The sequence below is a fragment of the Microtus ochrogaster genome, linkage group LG5 (genome assembly GCF_000317375.1).
Source record: "Microtus ochrogaster isolate Prairie Vole_2 linkage group LG5, MicOch1.0, whole genome shotgun sequence".
Lineage (NCBI taxonomy): Eukaryota > Metazoa > Chordata > Mammalia > Rodentia > Cricetidae > Microtus > Microtus ochrogaster.
In genome coordinates this window covers 65,929,398-65,952,219 of record NC_022031.1, presented here as the reverse complement: position 1 = coordinate 65,952,219, position 22,822 = coordinate 65,929,398, and the positions used below count along the sequence as shown (strand labels likewise).

At 36.3% G+C, this 22,822-nt stretch overlaps 1 protein-coding gene across 1 annotated transcript in view; it reads left to right on the top strand.

Annotated features, from left to right (window-relative positions):
* The first annotated feature begins 4,674 nt into the window (after positions 1-4,674).
* The window catches only part of Cnbd1 (cyclic nucleotide binding domain containing 1), a 246,200-nt gene continuing 228,052 nt past the window's right edge, over positions 4,675-22,822 (top strand). The window contains exons 1-2 of the mRNA XM_005362341.2: positions 4,675-4,833; positions 17,659-17,731. Coding sequence (XP_005362398.1) covers positions 4,746-4,833; positions 17,659-17,731 — 161 coding nt within the window. The 5' untranslated portion in view covers positions 4,675-4,745. The remainder of the gene's footprint in view (positions 4,834-17,658; positions 17,732-22,822) is intronic.

Genomic DNA, 22,822 nt, shown 5'->3' with positions numbered 1-22,822 from the left:
TTCTATTGCTGTGATGAAACACCATAACCAATGCAAGCTATAGAAGGAAGGGCTTATTTGGGCTTTACAGATTCAGAGGGATGAGTCAATCACAACCATGGTCTGGAGAATAGCAGTAGGCTGTCAGGATAGTGTCAGATCAGCACCTGGGAGCTCACATCTTCATCCACAAAGAAGAAGCAGGGAGCTAACTAGAAATGGCTGAGTCTTTTTAAATCTCAGTCTGTCTGCATGATATACTTCATTTAACAAGGCCACATTTCCTAATAGTCCCTGAAAGGTCACCAATTGGGGAGCAGGTATTCAAATGCTTAAAACTTATGGGGGATATCTCATTCAAACACTACAAATATAGACAGAGAAAATAATTGTTGAGAGTCATGAACAAAATAGTTCAATTGTTTTGAGGAATGGGAGGAGAAATACATTATATGCCATCTTTTATTAAACCACTCCTAATCTCTTTTCAGGCCCAACCCTGTCCTGTCTTTTCACTAGAGGTCAAAACAAATGAATAAAAGCACAAGCAACAACAAAGACCATTTCTGTTCTGTATGATCTCATATTAATTACCAGTAGGAACCTTGATTTCTCATCTATAAAATAAAGCTACTGTATTATACCCATCTCTTTGGGTATTGTAGATAAGTTTGTGTAAAGTTTCTAAACCAGTGCATTGCCAAAAAGGAGGCGTAATATTGACTTTGTCCCACCACCATGACCATCACCACCACCACCATGACTACCAACAGTAAGACCACCACTACTGCCACCACCACCATCACCACTTTAACTATCTATTAATTGAATAACTCAAAGCATTTCACTGTGACATTTCCACATAAGAATGCATCATGCCTAGATCATATCTGTCCCCCTTCAACGTTCTCTTTTCTACTCTTCTTCTTTCCCTCTATTCTCTGCCCAGATTATTTTTTAAATAAATTTTTATTTATTTACTTATTTTGCAGCCCAGCTGCGGTTTCTATTTCCTCCTCTCCTCCACGTCCCTCGTCTCCATCCTCCCTCTGTTCCCATTCCCCAATCCACTCCTCAGTTTCTGTTTAAGAAAGGGCAGCTCTTCCATGAGTATCAATAAAACATGGCATATCAAGTTGCTATAAGACTAAGCACCTCACTGTGTATTAAGGCTGGGCAAGGCGACCCAGTATGAGGAGTAGGGTTCCAGATATGCACAGACTCTTTAATTGTCTCTTTTTCTGCATTTCAGCTTTTGTTTATTTATTTTTAAAATTTCTACATCAGAGAGGAAATGTGGTACTTCTTTTTCTGTTTCGGGCATATTTTGTGTAAATTGATTTACTTTAGTTCAATTCATTTTCCTTTGAATAATGTGGTTTCATTCTTTTCACACTTGAACAATAAGCCATTTTCTATGTTAACTATATTTTCCACTTGTATTTATATGTTCATGGTACCCTCATTGATTCCATATTTAGTGTGAATAATGCCACAATAAACATGGGCATCTAAGTATCTCCTTTGCATACTGACTACATTTATTTTGGTTATTTACCTAGCTGCTTATTTTAGTCTCATTATGGTAGTTATGTCTTATAATGTTTAATTAATCCCTGGAATAATTGACTTTGAGAAGTATATGAGTATGTACAGTAATAAGTTTTGAATTCTGAAAATCTTTTTTTTTCAATTCCCATGAATGCTTAACACTCCTCCTTTTCCTTCTCCAGCACCATAATTTACTTAGAACCTTTTGCCATTGCCTTCATGAGCAACTCTAACGGCTCCTTTATTTGTTCCTCTTTTACCTTCCCTTCTTTCATCTTTATTTCAATCAGTTCCAGAGCACAATCTCTAAAGATGAATAATAACACGATCAAATCTCAGACAGACACCTTCTCTTTGTGTATATGTAGGCATCTCCATCTTAGGCCTGGCCTTCTAATCTGCTAAGTCTGGAATTATGAAAAAATACATTTCAATGAGTGAATCCGTCTCTGAGAAATCCTCCTGTACTCTTATTACTGGATCATCAGGGAGATGTTAGACTGAAGAATCAATAGCTGTAGTGATGCAGGAGCAATAATATTTAATTTGCAAAATTTCTACAAATCCTTTCTAGATAATTTCTACTCCTCCCCAAATTTATGCCTTTTTTTTTTTACAACTGTTCACATTTTGTGTCACTTTTATCTTGTTCATACCCATAGGGATCGCTCATGATTTTCCTCAGTATAGTATTGTTAGCATGAATTTAAAGATGAGTCACACATCCAGGAACTGTGTGTCACACCCTTATCTCCACTCTTTTATTTAATCTTTGTATCACTCGTGTGAGATACATTATCCCTATTGTATAGAGCATGTTATTAAGATAAAGGCAGATTAAATGATTTGGCTAAGGTAATTTTGCAAATAACTGGCTGAGAAATGTATAGATTTATGAGGAATATCCAGGAAGTACCAACTATGTATTTTAATGCATCTGTATATCAAATATGAACTACATGATTAGGTTATTGTCCTTAGAATGTATTTGGAAAGGATTAAGCAACACTAGAAGGACTAATGAGAAACATTTGTAAGAAGTTGGGTTTGTGAACTGATGGTGTTTTCTAAATAAACACGCAATATCATTATGAAGATATATAGATTTGTATAAAACTAATTACTTTATTTTCAATTTCTCCTTAAAAGATTTTGTTTACTTGTATTTTCATTAAGCATGTTTTATTTTCAATTATTTTTCAGGCTGAGGAAATGGCTCGCTGGATAAAGTATTCTCTGTGTAAGTCGAGGAACTGAGTTCAGATCCCCTGCACTCACACTAAAGTTGGGAGTGCCGGTGAGTACTTCAAAGCTGGAAAATGGAGACAGAAGTCTTAAGGGCCTACTGGTCATGCAGTCTGGACAGTCAGTGAACTTTAGGTCAGAGAGTAATCTTGTCTTTAAAAAGTAAAATTGTCAGGCAGCGATGTTGGATGCTATTGTTCCCAGCACTGAAGAGGCAGAGATCAGCAAATCTCTGAGTTTGAGGCAAGCCTGGTCTACAGAGAGGGTTCCAGGACAGCCAGGGCTACATAGAGAAATGCTGTTTTGAAAACAAACAAACAAGTAAATAAATCAATGAATATTCAGTAAAGGAAGACACCTGGTATTGTTCCTGGCCTTTACACAATTTCATGTATAGGTGCGTGTATTTGCATATATACATACACCACACACTCACAATACACATAGAATATTAAGTAAATAAGTAAATAGTTTCAAGAAAGATCTTGTTTAATGTGAAGTTTCTATGATCTTATACATCTTTCAATGTATGTGATTTGTTATATAAGAAATAGAGATAAAGTGAAAGTGTGAGGGTTTGCTAGATAGCTCAAGCAGGTAAAAGGCTCCAACTGATAAGCCTGATAACATGGGTTCAATCCTTGGGACCCACAGCAGGAGAGAGACAACTCAAATTCTTTATACATATTACCTAAGATAGATGCCACCGTAATATATGATACACAGAATTTAATTACGCTAATTCAATTGTATACCCCACAAGTAACATCTGACCAGCTGTTTTGGAGCTGTCGATAAGATGCCTTCTCTCCCAGTAGTTTGCCTTCCATGACAACTGTCAACGACTCCACCTCCTTCGCCTCTCACACCCACATACAAATTAGCTTTGGTCACTATGATTAAGAGAAAACAACTGAAGTCATGCTACACAACAATGCATTTTGGTCGTGTGTATGCAAGGGGAACTGAAGTCATGCTACACAACAATGCATTTTGGTCGTGTGTATGCAAGGGGGATTATGGTCTCTGATAATTAGGGTACTGGTTTACCCTTCGTTATAAACAGAGAGTGGACTAATTCTTCTTTGTCTGTTTCTGGGTCTACAAAATGAATTTGTTTTGTTACGACCAAGTGGGAAAGAAAGGAATTCTAAATCATGAAGACAAACAAAAAAATCCTGACTTAAAACTTATGAGTTACTTCAGACTGTGTTTGCCCTGTGACTTAGAGTGTCATTCTTCATTTCCCTTAGCCCTGTACTTAGTTCACTTCTCTCATTCATCCACTGACCTAGACTAGAGTTCTTACTGATCTAGCCCCCATTCTCTTTTTTTCCTTTCTCATCATCACAATTATTGTTAAACTTTTGTCATAAAAATTTAACTCGACAAATTTTTAATGTGTTTTAAGTCTAGAATTTGTAGCAATGCCAAGAATGAAGGAATAACTTGAGCAAACAGCAAATCAGTGTTGTCTAGTAACTCATTAATCTGTAGAAACCTGTACATTGCAATTGTTTACATCAGCGTAGAAACTTTCAAAGGTGATTTAGCACATTCTTCCTTGATGGATGCAGAATTCTTGACACAGCTCATGCAGGATGCAGAAGCCACCATACACGGCCTGCCAATGGTTAGCCTTCAGGAGACGTTGCTATTTCTTTTTTTTTTTAATTTATTTATTTATTAAAGATTTCTGTCTCTTCCCCGCCACCGCCTCTCATTTCCCTCCCCCTCCCCCAATTAAGTCCCCCCCCTCCTCAACCCAAAAAGCAATCAGGGTTCCCTGCCCTGTGGGAAGTCCAAGGAACCCCTAGCTCCCATTCTTACATCAGAACTGTGAACAAGAAGATTCTGTGGACTTGGCCTATCAGAGAGGCCTGGAAGGTTCAGCTTTATGATGATCAGAAGATAAGGAAGGTCCTCTACCAGTCAAGCAGTTGCTGCCCATTTCCCTCTAAGCTACCAAAATGCCGATGAACTCTCTTCCAACGGCTATTTTGGCTCACATGGTGGCCATTAACAATGTGCCTCCTCCTCCGCTTCGCAACATACCAGGCAAGTGACACGTTTATAAAGGTCCCTTGTTTTTGTTACTGTGTTCAGTGGTGCTTGCTTCATTGTGATAAATCTGGATTTGAAAGTCAGTAGAAATATAGAGACTTGCTCTTATTGTCTGGTAATAGAAGAGCATAGTTTATAGGACTGGCTTATCTATTTGTGGCTATTTCAATAATTTAGGTCTGGAATACTGGTTTTTTTTTTTGTAAAATGAGGGTTTTGATAAGATTTTACAAATTCAACAGTGTGCCCCCTCTATTTAAATATATAAATACTTTTAAGGAGGAGAGAATAATGGAATCCATTTGAGATTACAGGAAACTACAGGCATCTGCTTCTGGAAAACCTTGTGTTCTCTACACTGAGTTCTGCTATTCTGAGTACATTTTCCCTAGAGAATTCTCATTTTAAGTTTATAAGGTGATAAAGGTAATTTCCATTCTTCTGACTGGAATATATGTCTATTTTACCTTTTGGTTTATCATATCATAGAATTTATAAATACAGAATTAAATATTTTGAAATTTAGGCTTTGAACACTATTTATTGTATGCAGTCAATGCATGCTCAGGATGTGGTTCTAAGGTGCTATGTCGGGCTATAGCTGCGCAACTCTTGGATCTGTTGGATACCAGAGTACTTAATAGTAACAGACAATAATGTCTGCCTTGAAATTACAAACAACCTTAGATAACATAGAAAATACTTATGACTCAAAGCTCAATAAGGAGTTATTTCTAGTATTTTCTTCTATCGTTCTCTAAGAGTTAACTTCTAGATAAAGTTTAAAATTTCAGTATCATCATTTCCAAAGAAAAGATATAAAAACAGAGGCTTATAACTTTTGAAGGTGTATACTATATATATACATATATGTATATATATATCAACACATGTAAATATATTAAATATATTATATAATTCTTACAATTATATAAATATATATGTTATTTTATATATTTATTCCTAGAGTAAAAGTATTCATAGATGGACTCAAAATTTTCTGTGTCTATTTAAGTGGAAGTATGTATTCAAGCAATTTTGTCCCTATCAGGTTTTATTTGTGAAAAAATAAATTGCCCTAAGATTTTTTTTTTATCAGCCCAGAAAGCATGATAGTTGTGAGTTAAAAGATCAAATTAATTTAGAATCAAATGGGATGAGATGTTGCTGCCCTCTGCAGTCTCTGCCAAGGACACTTGACTTCTGTGAAGTGATTAAAAGATGAGAAATTGGCAGTAATTTAGATCTCAGAGCTGAATGGAGCATAATGGAGAGCAGCAGACAGCAGCACTCCTGGATTTCTCGGTAGAGGTCCTTGGTGGATGCTCTGCGCCTGTGACTGCCCTTTTGAGATGTGTCCTGCTTGCTTAATGGCTCGGGCTTTGTGTGAACTCCAGCAGGTCTACAGTTTTCCTTGGCACATTTTTCCTTGTCACAGCTGAAACAATAATCTCGTGAAACCTGAGAGTGGCAATTCTTTATCTGTAGAGTGACTTAACCTGTTTCACATGAGAGCTGTAAAAGTACAATGTACATAAATTGGGATGCTTGGTTAAATACCTACAACATCTAGCCACCATACACACCTTTCTTTGTTTGCTTTGAATTTGGTCAGTAAAATTAGACTTGGGGGTGCGTATTTGCTTTCTTATTAAATATGTTCACGTGAATAACATTTACTAAACACTTTCTACAGACAATGCATAAATACTTTCCATGTTATGTTGCTTCATTTATTTCTCACAAAAACCTTGTCATGTCTGTAGTAGGCAGAGCAATACCCAGCAATGATATCCACACCCCAAATTCCAGAAACTTTGAATATGCTAAGATGCTGACAAAGCAAGGGAGTTGTTATGTCTACAGGTAGATTTAAGGCAGTTAAATCAGCTGCTGCTGATTGGAGAGAACCTCAGACACCACAGTGCATATTGAAATCATAAAGACTTATCAGAGAAAGGAGACGTGAAAAAGACTTGACTAGCCATTAGCTTTGAAGATGAGGGAAGACACGAGACAGGGAGGCATCTGGACAGTGTCAAGAAGCTAGAAAAGAGTCATAAATTCTCTCCTATGGTCTCAGGAGCACCATCATCCTGCTGATAACTTGATGCTAGCCCAATTAAACCACTTCAGACTTGTGATTTTCGGAATTTCAACACATCTATGTTTCAAAGATGTTTTTGGTAATCGCTTGCAAGGGAAAGGAAAAAGGAATATAAGCTCTCTCTCTCATAACCAAAGGTAAAGAGGCTTACATATTATACAGTTGGAGTCACAATTGGGAAGGGGTGGGGTCTCCTCAGAATATCCCCCACGTAAATTAAAGAACACTACTCATAAAAACAGCAGCATAGCCTTTAGAGATATCAATTTCATTTTGTCATTTTGTCTGCTAACATTCTGATGTAAGGGACTCCACATATCACTGCTCTGGTTGTCGTTGCTTATGAAATTAGGATTTCAAGACAGTGTACACAGGTCAGGCTCCTGAGTCAGTTTCTGGCTTTCTATAACCTCCTGCTTTGGACTCCTTTACAGCTTGGTAACCCCAGGAATGGGATTGAGGTTTTTTTGTTGTTGTTCAGAAACAGAGGAGTATTTTCTACATTTTACTCTAGATGAGAGTTATTTCAAAGACCTTGCAGTTAGAAGAGCTTAGAGTGGTTTTCCCATATGAGCATAATAATGGATGTTGGGAGGACTCTCACTGACCTACTATTATAACTTGATTTCTTCGAACAATGGAAGGAAGGGAAAGAGTGTTAGTGGAATGTAGGAGTCCACCTTGCCCCTTGCCCTTAGGAGTATGATCTAGTGAGGTTTGTTTCATTAATATGATGTTCCTCTATTATTTTCCTCACATTTCTTAGGTTTATCTTTCTGAAAAAAAATTTAAAAATAGATTGTACACTTTAACTTTTAGATAGTCCTGGAGGGATTGATGCATGGCACTGAGCTTTGCCGGGTTACAAAGCACTCAAAGTTTGCAAGACATTAGCGGGTGTATATTACTGGTTCTTACTTCTTAGGATATAAAAGAAAAATAAAAGAGTTCAAGAATGCAGACCCTCTAGGGAATTCGGAAGTAAGGTAGAACTCTTAAGTGAATGGTTTTGTCTGTTCCTTTCCATCTTAGAGTGTTTGTTCGCTGAAAGCCGGGAAATAGCATGCTGCTGTTCCTAAACTTCAAGGGCATTTTCTGCATTTGAGAGTTCTCTAGTAGTTAAATATGAGAGGGGTCTTAAAAACATGTATTTAGAAAAGTGAATGGGGCACCATTTAAATGTCTTAAACTACTCAAACCTCCAGAGGCACTGGTGTGGGGGAGCAAGTGCAATAGAGGAGAAAAATCATAGAAGTGTATTGTAATACCTAAAGAAACAACATCAAAAAGATAATTGAATATAAAAGAAGCCAGAATAAGAACAGAAGTTCCAAGAAAAAAGAAAAAGAAAAGACATTGAATATTTGAGTGTTTCTCTATACTTGTAGAAACATAAGTATGGATAATTCCAGGAAAAAAACTCTGATTTTTTAAAAATATTTATTTATTTACTTATTTATTATGTATACAATATCTTTCTGTGTGTATGCCTGAAGGCCAGAAGAGGGCACCAGACCTCATTACAGATGGTTGTGAGCCACCATGTGGTTGCTGGGAATTGAACTCAGGACCTTTGGAAGAGCAGGCAATGCTCTTAACCACTGAGCCATCTCTCCAGCCCCAAAACTCTGATTTTTTTTTTTATGTCATGTGCAAAAGAACCAACATTTTCTTTTTTTTTCTTCTTCACATGGATATCCAATTTTTTGCAGTACCAGTTCTTGAAGAGATTATCTTTTCTGCATTTGTGTTTTCAGGACCATCATTGAAAATTAGCTGAAAATCTGGTTCTATTTTGATTATAAACTTTTTATAAGATTTTTCTTTCAAATGATCTCTGATCTTTTCTGTAAAGATTGCTTTGATTGTGCAGTCCTTTGGTTTTGTTCTTTATGAATTTTAAGACTGACTTTCTATACTGGTAAAAAATAACACTGAGATTACTGTAGGGTTGTACTGAATCTGTAAATAATAAGGGATAGTATGGGCATTTAAAAATTATTGATGCTTTCATTGAACATGGGCTATCTTTTTCAAGGTATGTGCATTTTTTTTGTTTTGTTTTGTTTTGTTTTTTATTTTTTTTGAGACAGGGTTTCTCTGTAGCTTTGGAGCATGTCCTAGAACTAGCTCTTGTATACCAGACTGGCTTCAAACTCACAGAGATCTGCCTGCCTCTGCCTCCTGAGTGCTGGAATTAAAGGCATGTGCCACCATAGCCCTGCTTCAAGATATGTGTTTTAGAGTTCGAGACCAGCCTGGTCTACAAGAGCTAGTTCCAGGACAGGCTCCAAAACCATGGAGAAACACTGTCTCGAACCCCCCCCCCCAAAAAAAAGATACGTGTTTTAAGATATTTTGTTTTCTTATACGGCGTTGTTTTTACTTGTGATACTTCATACAATGATATTATAAAAAGGAGCATCTTTTTTAACATTCATGTATATATTTATTCATTTTAGTTGTTGTGTTATATTTAATCTTTTTTATTGTAGTAAGCATCAGTATGATTGTGTATACTTTATTAAACTTTTATCTATTTAAACCCATGCTCTGTTCACTGTTCAAATCCATTCATAGTGGTATTAGAGAAATAGTGGAAGACAGTTGAAGCGAAGGCTAAGGAACGTGTTCAGTGTTTTTCTTTTTTTTTTTTTTTTTGTTTTTGTTCTGTTCCTTGTCATTGTTTCTCTTTTCCTACCCAAGCAATAAGTATTCAGCAGCCAGAGTTGAATAACTCACCCACTCCTCTCAGCTTCATCAGGGAGACTGTGGCAGCTGGTTCCTGGGTGTCAATTGATGCTTCTCCTTTGCCTTGTCCATCTGGAACACCTCTCTGACAACGCTCTGCATCTGTTTTTGTTTTTGTTTTTTCTTTCTTGTTTTATGTTTTTGTTGTTGTTGTTTTACATTAAAATAACTGCTGTTTTTCCTATCTAATGATCACTGGATACCAAACTATAAAATGCAAATTTGCTTCTAGGTAATTTTGTTGTTTAAAATCAGACAAACATACCATGCATAATTTAAATCATATTAGTAATTCAAAATTACTATTGACGGAATGAGTTCATTGTGATGTTTTGGTGCATACTATTTTTTTTTTTACCTTCTTTCTTTACTCTTCTTCCCCTGTTCACCTTGGTTAGATTCCTTTTTCTATATTAGCCTTCTGCTTCCTTAGATTTTCTTTTCCTCCCCATCCTTCCTAAAGACTATTCATTTTCCCCTCATGTCGCTCTGTAGTTTCCTGAATTTTATACTTACACTCATATATGCAAAATATACACATTAAGATCTGGAATCCACAATTAAGAGTATAAGGGAAAGTATTCAGTGTTTGTCTTTCTATTTTATTGGTTTATTTTGTTTATCATGAGACTTTCTAGTTACATCAATTTTCTTAGAGTCGTAGTAACTTCACATTTTTTATGGATGAATAAAATTCCATTGTGTATATGTAGCTTACATTATCCATTCATCTGTTGATGGACATCTCACTATTGTTAATAATGTATCAATAACATGGACATGCAGTTGCCTTTGTGGTGGGGCTTCGAGTCCTTTGAGAGAAGATTTTCAGGAGTGATTAAATCAGCAGTGTTGTGACTGAGGAGACACAGCACTACCCTGCCACCCTTGGCAGCTTAAGGAGCTACCCTAGACTTATAGGAATCCCAATTTAGGCAAAGTAGGGATTTATGATTTGACAATAAAATGATGATCAGAATTAGCTAGTATAGCTAATCAGAGTTGGGAATTATATTAAAGCTATTTTAACATAGCCTTAAGCATGAAGGTTAACAGAAAGTTACTCAGAAGAAAGTATGGTACACCCAAGTGTGGTACAGTGCTCTCCTTAGAGTCCTGGTTGGTGTTTGTCATGTATACCATTCTGGAGGCTACATATCGAAAGTTGCTAAGAAACTGGTTTTTTCCTCTCCCTTTTTCTCGTAAGAGAAACATGTCAAGTAGCTCCAGAGGTGCACCAGCTGAAATTACAATCTGATAATTTGAAGCCAGAAGCCACTAAATTTGCACCAGGAGTTCAATACACATACTCTCCAAATGAGGTTTCTTGTGACAATATAGAAAATTACAGGTCTACAGTGGTGAACGGGGAAAGGACCCCAGGCAGGTGTTCATTGTGCAGCAGGTCTTGCTCTACTGATGAAAATGCTTCTACGAGATTACTGAGAGGGGCTGGAGAGATGGCTCAGCGGTTAAGAGCACTGACTGCTCTTCCAGAGGACCTGGGTTCGATTCCCAGCACCCACATGGCAGCTCACAACTGTCTGAAAATGGAGTTCCATGAGATCTGACACCTACGAGATTACTGAGTAGCTGCTTTCTCTCTCTTCTCATGTTCAAATGTCCTCTGCTTTTCTCTCGTGACTCACTCATAGCAGGGATATATGATTTAGGTTTTTAAGAAATCTACATGCTGATTTTCAGTATGGCTATACCAGTTCATCCATCAGGGGATATTATAGCTTCCTATTTTTCCAGATAAACATGCTCACACAGCAGTTGCTGGTGTTTGTGTTGTGTTTTCTTCCTTTTTTCTCTCTCTTTCTCTAGGGTTTTAAATTTTATTTTTACTTTAAAAATAGTAAAATTTGTTCTTTGGTGCATACTGCTAAATAGACAAATGTATAACCACCACTTTATTTTATTACCACCACTGTAATCAAGATATGGAAAAATTACATCAGTTTCCCAAATACCCACTACCCTCTTCTGTGTCATCAAATATTCTTCCCCCAACCTCAGGCTATGTCACTGAGTTGGCCTCTATCATTAGAATTTCACCTGTTTCAGAATATCATCTATTTAGGATCTTTTGAATCTGTTTCTTCTACTCAACATAATTCATTCGGGATTCATGGACATGTAATTGAATGTGTAAATAGTTTCTTCCTTTTAATATGCTTTTAGTTGAAATACAATTATATCAGTTTCTTCCCCTCCCTCCCTTTTCCTTCCCCAGCCCCTATTATGCTCTCTAGAACCCCTTCTGTGATCCCTTCTCTCAAGTTGATAGCATCCCTTTCTTTGAATTTTATTGTTACATCCCTATATATGTTCATATATGTAGGTTTATGCACAAATATATAGAAAGACAAACTGCTCAGTTATTTTCTTCTCTCTTTTTTAAACAGTATCTCACTACGTATCCTTGCTGGTCCTGAACTTACATAGGACAAGCTGGCTTGGATTTTCAGAGGTCTGTCTGCCTCTGTTTTCTCAGTGCTGGGATTATAGGCATGCACCGCCATGTTGGTTCATTTATTTTCTTGATGTTAGCCATTCTGACTTGGGTGAAATAAAATCTCAGATTAGTTTCAATTTATATTTACTTAAAAATTGAGGATTTTTGTATACTTTAAAACATGTCCATTGGCCATTAGTGTTTTATGTTCTCAGAAATATCTATTCAGTTCACTGGCCCATTTATTGATTGGAAGATTTGGGTTTTAGTTTAATTTTCCAGTTTTTTAATATATTTTGAACATTAACCCCATGAATCAAGTAAAGATGGCAAAGATTTCCTCCCATATATAATGTATCTCTTGATTCTGCTGGTTGTTTGCTTGGCTGTACAAAAGTTCTCTAATTTTTTGTAATTTTACTTGTCAATTCTTAGGGTTAATTCCTACGCTATTGGGTAATTTTCAGAAAGCTCTTGCCTGTGTCTATGTTTTGACATAGGTTTTACATTATGGTCACAGATATATTTTTAATTTATTCTTATACATGTGAGATATGAATCAATTCAATTCTTTTCCAGGTGGATATCCTGTGTTCTCAACACCATTTAATAAAAAAAAAAATCTGTTTTTGTTGTTGTTGTTTCAAATTAGGTTTTTGACACTTTGCCTCAATAATCACCTTTATATCTTTTCTATAGTTTTTTTATTGACATGTACTTTATAAAATATAAGTACATTTATGCTATCTTGTTTACAGCTTAGATTCTCTTGGTGTGCTGATTGCTATCAGTTTTGGATGTCTTTGCAACTATCAAATGTTTCACAACTCATAGTTGAACCTTGCTTTTTCTTTTTTTTCAATTTTATTTTTTTAAAAGAAAACAAACTCTCTTTTTTCATTTTCCACACCAATCCCAGTTCCCACTCCCTCCTCTTCTTCCAGTCACTCTACTTTCACCTCCACTCCACCCCATCCACTCCTCAGAGAAGGTGAGGCACATTGTTTTGGGGAAGGACTAAGGCCCTCCCTACTATATCTAGGCTGAGCAATGTATCCCCCCAAAGAGAATGGGTTCTCAAAAAGCCAATCCTGGTGGGCACCGTAGTCTTCCTCAGTCATCCAACTATCAACTGCATTCAGAGGGTCTAATTTCTTCCTATGCTGGTTCCTTCCCTGTCCAACTGGAGTTGGTGAGATTTTTAGTTATATTTTTATAATAGCTGAATTCTTGTTAATATTTCCAACTCTTTATTCAATTCTGACTTTAAATTTCAAGCCTTCTTTGTCCACCATATATTTTTATTTTCTCAGATATATATTGTTATTCTCTTGAAGTTCATTGCACTATTTGTGTCTTTTTATAAAACTCCTTGAATTCTTTAAAAACAGTATGTATTGTTCATTGGATTCAGTGTCCTGAGTTCATATAGGTAAATTTGTCTTAACATTTTTACAGGACTAGTAGATTTGGTGATAGTCTGTCTTCGTCATTCATGTTTTTGTTTTTGCATCTCACTTGTGCATGTGAGCTTGTTTTCTATAGTTGTATTTCTCATGTAAGAAGCTGGCTTGTGTTAGTGCTGGAGCGAGGCCAGGTAAAGCTGGAACATTAGCTGTTTAATTCCACCATTAAAAGATGCCTCCTGAAACACAGATAGGTTGGAAGTAGACTTGTGGGTGAGGAGAAGGAAGCAGGCAGAGGTGGAAATAGGTGATGAAAGTGGTATTTACTTGACGAAGGTCACTTGCAAACAAAACTGTGCCTCTAGGTGTGGAGATTAATGGAGTCAGAGAAAGAAATAGGAGAGGAACAAAGCTATTTTCCATCACCATTCTGGAGCTAACGTCAACTAAGGTAGTTAGCAAACAAATATGATTCAAGGTTCATGGTTTGAAAGTAGGCCCGTCTTAATGGTTTATTTAGTTGTATCAAGTGCTATGTTTATTCAATATTATTTGAAAGATTAAGCTCAGAATTTTATGAAACAATAAAAATCAGATAAAAAGATGTAAATAAGTTTCTTATTGACCATTAACACAAGTAGTCTGAATGAACTCTTAACATATATAGACTTTTCCAAGATTTGGACCACGTATCCAAGTATATAAAAATACTTAGTCATGCTTACAATCCTTTAATTTTCTTCTGTTCAGCTTCTTCTTAATACTCCAGTCTTGTGCTAGAGTTCAACATTTTTTTTATAAAGTCTGCAACAAGTTTGTTGTTAACCTTTATGCTAGTATGGCTACCAAACTCATGCCTGTGCACTGATAATTATAGAAAGAAAGGTTCTACTTGTTGTTGGTTTAATTATTAGCGTGCACAGAAACCCTTTGAAGAGGTCTCAGCCTTCTATTTTTCAAATGACCATACTTCGACATTTCCAAGGGGTCATTGTGACGTTTCTTCAACAGCTATACTATGCTGGGAATTCTTTTTACTGAGAGTTAAAGATTTGATTAAAATTGCTCTTATGATAAGAAACAAAATTAGTAGTTGTATTCTGTTAGGAATTTTGTTAATTGTGTATGTGTTGGCTTCTCTATTGGCAAAATAAAAGTATGTTCAGATAATCAACTTCACCATGATAGCCTTTTTACTGCCTACCTGCCTGGTAGCATCATGCGGTGATCTCCAATATACACAATATAATTGTTTAATAATTTTTAAATATAAACTATTTTTCTGAAAATTTTTACTTGAGTGTTGGGTAAAGATATTTTTAGCAAATAAAAAATGGAGAGAAAGCAATTAAATATGTAAATCTTGAGAAATACTGTGTGCGTCTGACCACTTTTTATTAAGAGAACAATCCATGGATACTTACTTTATTATATGACAGAAAAATGAAAATAAATTAACTTGGAACAAATATTATAACATACAACAGTAGAATTTTTCCATTTTAATAATATCCAGTAGACTAATGCCCAATTTGACTATATACAATTCAATTTTTAATTGCGTGGTGGGTTTCTAGTGTAGGATTAATTTATAGTCGTGAGCTTCAAAGTCTTTTTCACACAAACTTGGGTTAAAAGCCTAGGTTTTAACCCCATTCTAAGGTGAAGCCCCTGTTGCTTTTGTCAAAAGCTGAGCCAAAGCATTTCATAAGTGAAAAACAAGTCTAGAAAAAAATGTAAACTTTGCAGCTTTGGAAAGCAAGTTTTATCCCTGTAATAAATTTGATCAGTAGGAAAGATCAACATCTGGTCTATCCATAGTTGTAATTTCACATTGAAAGTTTAGTCTTTTCATTTTTAAACAGTCTGCTTTCAAAGACAACATCTATTACACGGATAAAACTTCATATAAGAACCCTTGTAACACACACCTCTAAGAGCAGACGTTCAATGATGAAGACATATTTTGATGAATTAAGTTTTCTACAAGCCTGTAAGTGCTGCATAGTCTATGCTGTTTTAGCTTATTGTTTTATTCCAAGCTAAGCATGGAAACTTGGTCTCCTGTTAGCTTTTTTTCATGCAAGTATTTCTGTAAAAGATAAAATAAACAAGTGGAATTTTATTCTTTGCTAGCAATTCTTATTCTTAAAATCTTTATTCTATAATTATTTTGTAGATTGTCCTAACTGAAGGATAATATTCTAGTTTTTTGAGTCTGCTTTTCATGGTCAGAATTTCTCAGATTAAAGCTCTCCCCCAAATCTCTGGGATGTTCTGCTCTTTTCCATACCACTCACTGGAGTTATTATTGAGCCTATGAGTCAACCACATGAGGAATATGAATTAATATGTTTTTCATACAGGTCTCTTTCTAATCCATGTGCATAAAGGTCTAGTTTATTAGCATTAACATTTTATGTAGATCACACCAGAAATAATAGGTTGTCAAATATTTTATGTATATAAAAGTTATAAGTTGATTCATTTAAAATGAATATAATTCTATATGACACTAAAACTAAATCATACAGTCTTTTTGTTAGGGTTTTCTGATGGGAGGGCCAAGGAAGGCTGTGGGTGGTGGTGGGGCAGGTGGGATTGGAGGAGGGGAGTATAAAAGGGTGCCTCTGAAGGAAGATGGAAAAGAAAGAGCAGGCCTTGAAGGCACAGGCTTTAAAGGAGCTTTGTATTTGTATTTGACTGCTGGCACTGAGTAGTTGAAGGAGGGCTGGGGGAAGCAACTGGTTCTGGAATGTGAGTGGTTCTCTGTTTACCAAACACTTTCATTGGCTAAAGTTTACCTGAGAAATATGGGTGGGGAAATACCTAAATCATGTGAATAGTAGTTTCAGATTTATTAAAGTCTATGCTGTTAGGGTAGTAATGAGTTTTCTGCCTGCATTCCCTTTATTTTACTTTCATACTTAGAATAGAGTATTGTCATGCTGTTTAATTTTGAAGTCATCCAGGGTCCATACAAATCCTGATTTTATGACTTTGAAACTCTGGCTAGCTTTAACAGGCACAGAAATTTCATTCAAGCAGTTTGAAGAGAAGCATCAATAATCTTTTCTAGCTGTGTACTCTGTGAGCGATAATAATCACTGGTATGGGAAGATATGGTCATGGTACAACAGTGGTATGAAGGTCTTTGGGATACCAATGACTTTTCAATTGGAATTAAAGCGTACTTTATAGGAGGAAACTCATGCATGGCATGGCAAGTCTGGCTGTAGAACTGGTCATAGACCCTAGGGGAAAACTGACTATTACTGTTTTGTTAAATTGACATAGTATCAAAGTGTCTTCTAAATACTCATACTAAAAGATTAGAGCTGTTCACACACTTCACCTGAGCAACTTTTCTTTTTTATTTTTCTTTGTTGGTGGACAGTGCTTAATCAGAGACCCCACAACTGGTCAACATGTAACTATGGGATACTTACCCCTAAGTGGCACAGTTATATCACACAAAGGCTTGGGATTCATTGCATAAGAGGTGCCAGAAAGATTGGCAGGCCCAGAGGACAAGGAACACTGCTAGAAACTAGTGTCTTATGGCCATGACTGGACAACTGCACTCATGAACTCAAAGCAGCTATGGCTTCCTGCATAAGACCTGTACAACATGGAATGGAGAGAGGCTATGCCTATTTTGAGATCTATAAGCAATTGATGGCTTCTGGAAGAGAGAAAAAGTTCATTTTTTCAAGGGTGTGGCCTTTAGTAGTTGCTTATTTCTAGTAAATGGTCTGATATCCATACTTAAATGTACACTAATTAGACTCCATAAATTATAAGGAAAATATATTTGAAGTTCACTGGGGAATGATAGATGGAGGAGACCAGAAGGAGAAAAGAGGAAGATGTCAGGAGTAGATATGACCAAAACACATCTTAAAAGAGAATTATATACTTACCTTAATCCTCATGCTGAATTTTGTTTATTCAAGACTGTGAATACAATATCTTACTTCATGATCACTGAATTTTTTTTAGTATGATGAATGTTTACAATTAAGTACTATTTACATACCTGCTTAATAAGATAACAGAAAATTACTCAAGCTTTAATTGATTTCTTTTTGCAGGCCTGAAACTAACCAAGACCATTAATTATGGTCAGTTGAATGCCTTATGCCACATTAGAGGACTACAGAGCAGGTAAGGTACTCATGAGTTTCCTTTTCTGTCAAAAAGCGATACCTCTGCTTTTTTATGGATAAAGTATAATATGAGAATGTGCTATCTCTCACAGGTCCCTGATTTACTACATGGATAAATACATTTGAAACCTGGGGTTTATTTCTATATATTCAAAAGGATATACATATATATATATATATATATATATATATATATATATATATATATCCTATTTTAAGGAAACCAATTTACTATGGAATAAACATAACTCATTCCAAACTTGGTCCTTTTTAGTACTCAAAAAGCAATCATAAGAAGAAAGAGGTAAGTGGTTAAAAGCACAAATATTGAGTGAGGCAAGCACTTGAGATAGGCACAGGGATGTCTGTTTGCAGTGCTCTAGAGAAAGGAAAATAGAAACTAGTTCTTTTCAGAGCTTAGAATTTCATTTTCGTTTTATTTATTTATTTTAAAACAACCTTTTCTCATTTTGCATACCAATCCCATTTTCCTCCTCTTTCCCTTCTCTTGCGACCCTCCATCCTCCACCCTCTTCACCCCCATCCACTCGTTAAAGAGGGTAGCCTTACCCTGGGGAGTCAACAAAGTCTGGCAAATTGTTTTGAGGCAAGACCAAAGCCCTACCTCCTATATCTAGACTGAGCAAGGTATCCCTCCAAAGACAATGGTCCTCAAAAAGTCAGTTCAAGCACTAGGGATAAATCCTGGTTCCATTGCCAGTGGTCCCACAGACTGCCCCAAGTCACACAACTTTTACCCATATTTAACAACCCAATTTTGGGCCTATGCAGGTTCCTCAGCTGTCAGTTTGAGTCGGTGAGCTGCCTCTAGCTCAGGTCAACTGTTTCTAAACAGGATAATCTTTATCCCTTTCTACTATTATTGCTCCTTCCTCTCTTCAACTGGACTCTGGGAGCTCAGCCTAATCTTAACTGTGGATCTCTGCATATGCTTCCATCAGCTTCTGGATAAATTTTCTATGATGACAATTAAGGCACTCATCAATCTGATTATTGATGATTATTGGGGAAGGTCAGTTCAAGTACCCTCTCCACTATTGCTTAGGGTCTTAGCTAGGGTCATCCTTGTGGATTCCTAGGAATCCAGGTTTATATCTAGCCCCATAACAGCTCCCTCAATCAAGATATCTTTTTCCTTGCTCTCCGTCTCTGTCCTTGTGATATGAGTGTGCATCTTTTGGGTATATGTCCAAGAATGGTATTGTTAGGTCTTGAGGTAGATTGATTCCCAATCAGAGCTTAGAATTTCTAAGAGGCAGGAGAATTGAAAACAGACCTTTAAAATGTGTTTTGCTGCTGTTTTTATTATTGTTCTATTTCTCTGAAGAGATACCATGACCAAGACATCTCTTATAAAAAGAAGCATTTAGTTGGGAGTTTGGTTACAATTTTAGAGGGTTAGACCATTATCATCATGGGGGAAACAGACAGGCATGGCATTGGAAGTTGGGAACTTCACATCCTGATCTGCAGGCAGCAGGTCTCTAGAAAGAGATGCTGCATGGGCTCTTAAAACCTCAAAGCCTATGCCCAGTGTCACACTTCCTCTAACAAGACCACATCTACTCCAAAATATGTATCTCCTAACCCTTCCCAAACAGTTCCACTAACTGAGCACCAAGCAGTCAAATGACGAGCATATGGAACTATTTTTGCTCAGACTACCACATTTCCACTCACTAGGTGCTATAGGCTTGTAGCCATATCATAATACAAAATGCTTTCAGTCTAAATTCAAAAGTCTCTATAGTCATTCACAGTCTGAATTCTAAATCTCTTCATAGACTCAAGAAAATCTCTTAACTGAAACCCCATGTACAAACAAAAGCAAAAAGCAGATCACATATTTCCAACATACAGTGTCACAGAATACCCATTGCCTGTCATAAAGAGAGAAAATGCTAGAGCAAAGCGAGGCTATCCAGCGGGGGATACTACACATTCTGCAGCTCCATGTCTGCTGTCAAAAGGTTTATTAGATAGCTCTTTCCTTCCAGATTTGCTGACTGTAGCACACTTCTTTCTCTTGGGCTGGTTCTACAGCCTGTTAAAAACTTTCTTTGCCAATTACCCCATGGATCTGGCATCTCCAGCATCTTGGGGTCTCCAATGCAATCCAGACTTCACTTTCACATATTCACCCAATGACCCCTTGTATTGCCCTACACAAGCCTGGACTAAACAGCCTTTCTTAACAATAAAGGAAGAGTCTGTTGCAAGAGGCTGTTTGTTTGTTTCCCAGCTGCCCAGACTCCCATAATAATCACTGTATTAATTAGATCATTGCTTGGCCTATGAGCTCTAACTTCTTATTAGCTAAATCTCATATTTTAATTTAACTCATTTTTATTAATCTGTGTATCGCCACGTGGCAGTGGCTTACCTGGTAAAGTTCCATCCTGTGTCTGTCTCTGGCAGGGGCTGCATGGCTTCTCCTCTCTCTGCCTTCCTTCTCCCAGCATTCAGTCCAGTTTTCCCCACCTACTTAATCTTTGCCCTAACAACAGGCCAAGGCAGTTTCTTTATTCATTAACCAAAAAAAGCAACAGATAGACAGAAGGACCTCCCACACCAAGAGTCCACAAACACTTTCCTATATTATGGATTCTAAATCCAAAATCACCTTGCCTAAGCTGCATAGTTATTCTGCTTGCTAGTGCTGGAGAACCTTGGCATCCTCCTTGAATTACATTTGCATAAGCTTTCTCCTGTTGATTGTTTTCTCTGCTACTTAAGCTTTCCTTTAATTCGTTTTCCCAAGTTGGAAGCTCAGCTGTTTGGGGTCTTGCCCTGAGGGCATCACTCTCTTTATTCCATTTTGAGTAAGTTCTTGTTTTAAACCTTTTATGTCCTTGAGCTATGATTTGGCTAGTGTTACATTTCCTGGTGCTTTTTTTTCTCTTTAAACTGAGCCCTGGTTTGTACCCTGGTTGCTTTTTCATTGTAGATCTTCATAAGAATGATCAATACATAATACTGTCACTGCTAGGCTGTCTCAAAATCTCTGCCAATAACATTAATCCAAATTTCTTCAATTTTACCTCAGACAGATCTTAGGACAAGGGCATAAAGCAGCCATATTCTTTGCCAAAACATCTCAAGAATGTTCTGTAGGTCACTTACTAATAGTTTTTCCCTTTGAAACCTCTGGAGCAAGGCTTCTATAGTCCGAATCACTATCTATTCTGTTATCTCCTATGCTATTGCTAAGATGAGCCCTTAAGTGTCTTTTTAAGTACTCAACTACTTTTCTATTCCAAAGTCTCAAAAATCTTCCATAGTCTTCCAACAAATAACATTATCAGGTCTATCATAGCAATGATATCTATTTCTGTCTCAATTACTGTTCTATTGCTGTGACATACACAACCAAGGAAACTCTTCTAAAACAAAGTCTCTAATTGGCGTGGTTACCATTCTAGAGGGTTAGTCCATGTTCATTGTGGCTGGAACAGTAGCTGAGAGCTTTACTTCATGAAGGGCAGGCAGAAAGAGAGAGATACAGAGACAGAGACAGAGAGAGAAACTGGGCTTGAATGGAAGATTGAAACATCAAAATCCACCCCCACTGACATACTTCCTCTAACAAGGACATAAAAGACAACATGTAATTGTTTCCAAACAGTTCATCAACTGGAGACCAAACAGCCACACACATATACGCCTATGGGGCTCATTCTTATTCAAATCACCACAGCTGTAACACTTTTCCTTCAGTTGCACTTTTGAAATTATAAAACCATAACCACTCTCCTCCTACACCCCCATCTTTCTTCACTCCTGTTTATGTTAACAAAATGCCTTGAGTTTACAGGTTTTTTTCTCTCTTCTTTAAAGTACCTCTTAAAGTCATATTTTAGTTAGGATTTCAGAAACATCTTTTAAATTTTCTTTAGGAATGTCTTGAAAGAGAGAAGTAAAGAATGAAGCTTTATGGTTAGCTGGTTGTGATTATATGTACGTCTATCTTTATAAAATGCCATTTGAATATGAACTTTTTGTTGGTTAGCAAATTCTGCAAATAAATGAGATAGATGATCAAGTGAATTCATTGCAAGAGATTTATGGTTTTAAAATAGTTTTTAAGTTTTAAAATAAATGTAGAGAAGATTGACTAGAGGTGCTATAATGCAAGATCTGAAAATCACTGAGAGAATGACATTTTTAATTAGATAAAGGACTTAAATTCATTTGTATCATTATATAGCATTTTCTTTAACTTATTTTGTATCTTGAGGATAATTTCCAATATGAAGATACATATATATTTATTCAGCTAACCTGTGTCAATCTTCACCTGCTCCTATTGTTGTGAAAGGGAAGTAATAATATTTCTTTCAATTTTCATCATGAAAATATATAGACACTACATTCTTTCAAAGACAAACTCAAGTGGAAATAATCTATAAGAAGTCAAATGGGTTAAACTTTTATGGCTCATTTTATTTAGAACAAAAATGTAAATTACCTTGGATAAATGCTTAAATATAGTTTATCACTTTCTATCGTTCAGCTATAATAGGGATAGTATCCTTTTCATGATTGGTAAGGTAATGTATATCAAATAGTGTTGTAGGCATAATTTCCTAATTTCTTGACATGACCGTTGTTTACTGCCTCCCTGTCAGACTGTTCTTACTCTAAAAATAGAAAAACCCTTATATTGAAATCAAGACATCAACATTTGCATAATGTATTTTTTTGTTTTACATAAACTTGGGAAGATTATTTAAACCTCATGGGCCTCATTTTCTTATCCATCAATGATAGCTGTAGGTCTAAATAATAGCTCCAATTTATAAAAACAACAGCGATTTTTATATTTATTTCACAGACTTTGCTACATTTTCCTACTATGTTCTTTTCTTCCTGTACAGAGTTAGATCATATCTTTCAATGTCCCTTGTATTTGTAAGTCACCAAATACAGGCACATTGAGGTTTAAGGCTTCAGTATATGATATGGTTTTGAAGGGAAATAAAAATCAGTCTTGGCAGTTATCTAAATGTAAGATTTAAAATGAGAGTTTAGATTTAGGAAGGTGAACATCCAAACTGGCTAGGCTCCC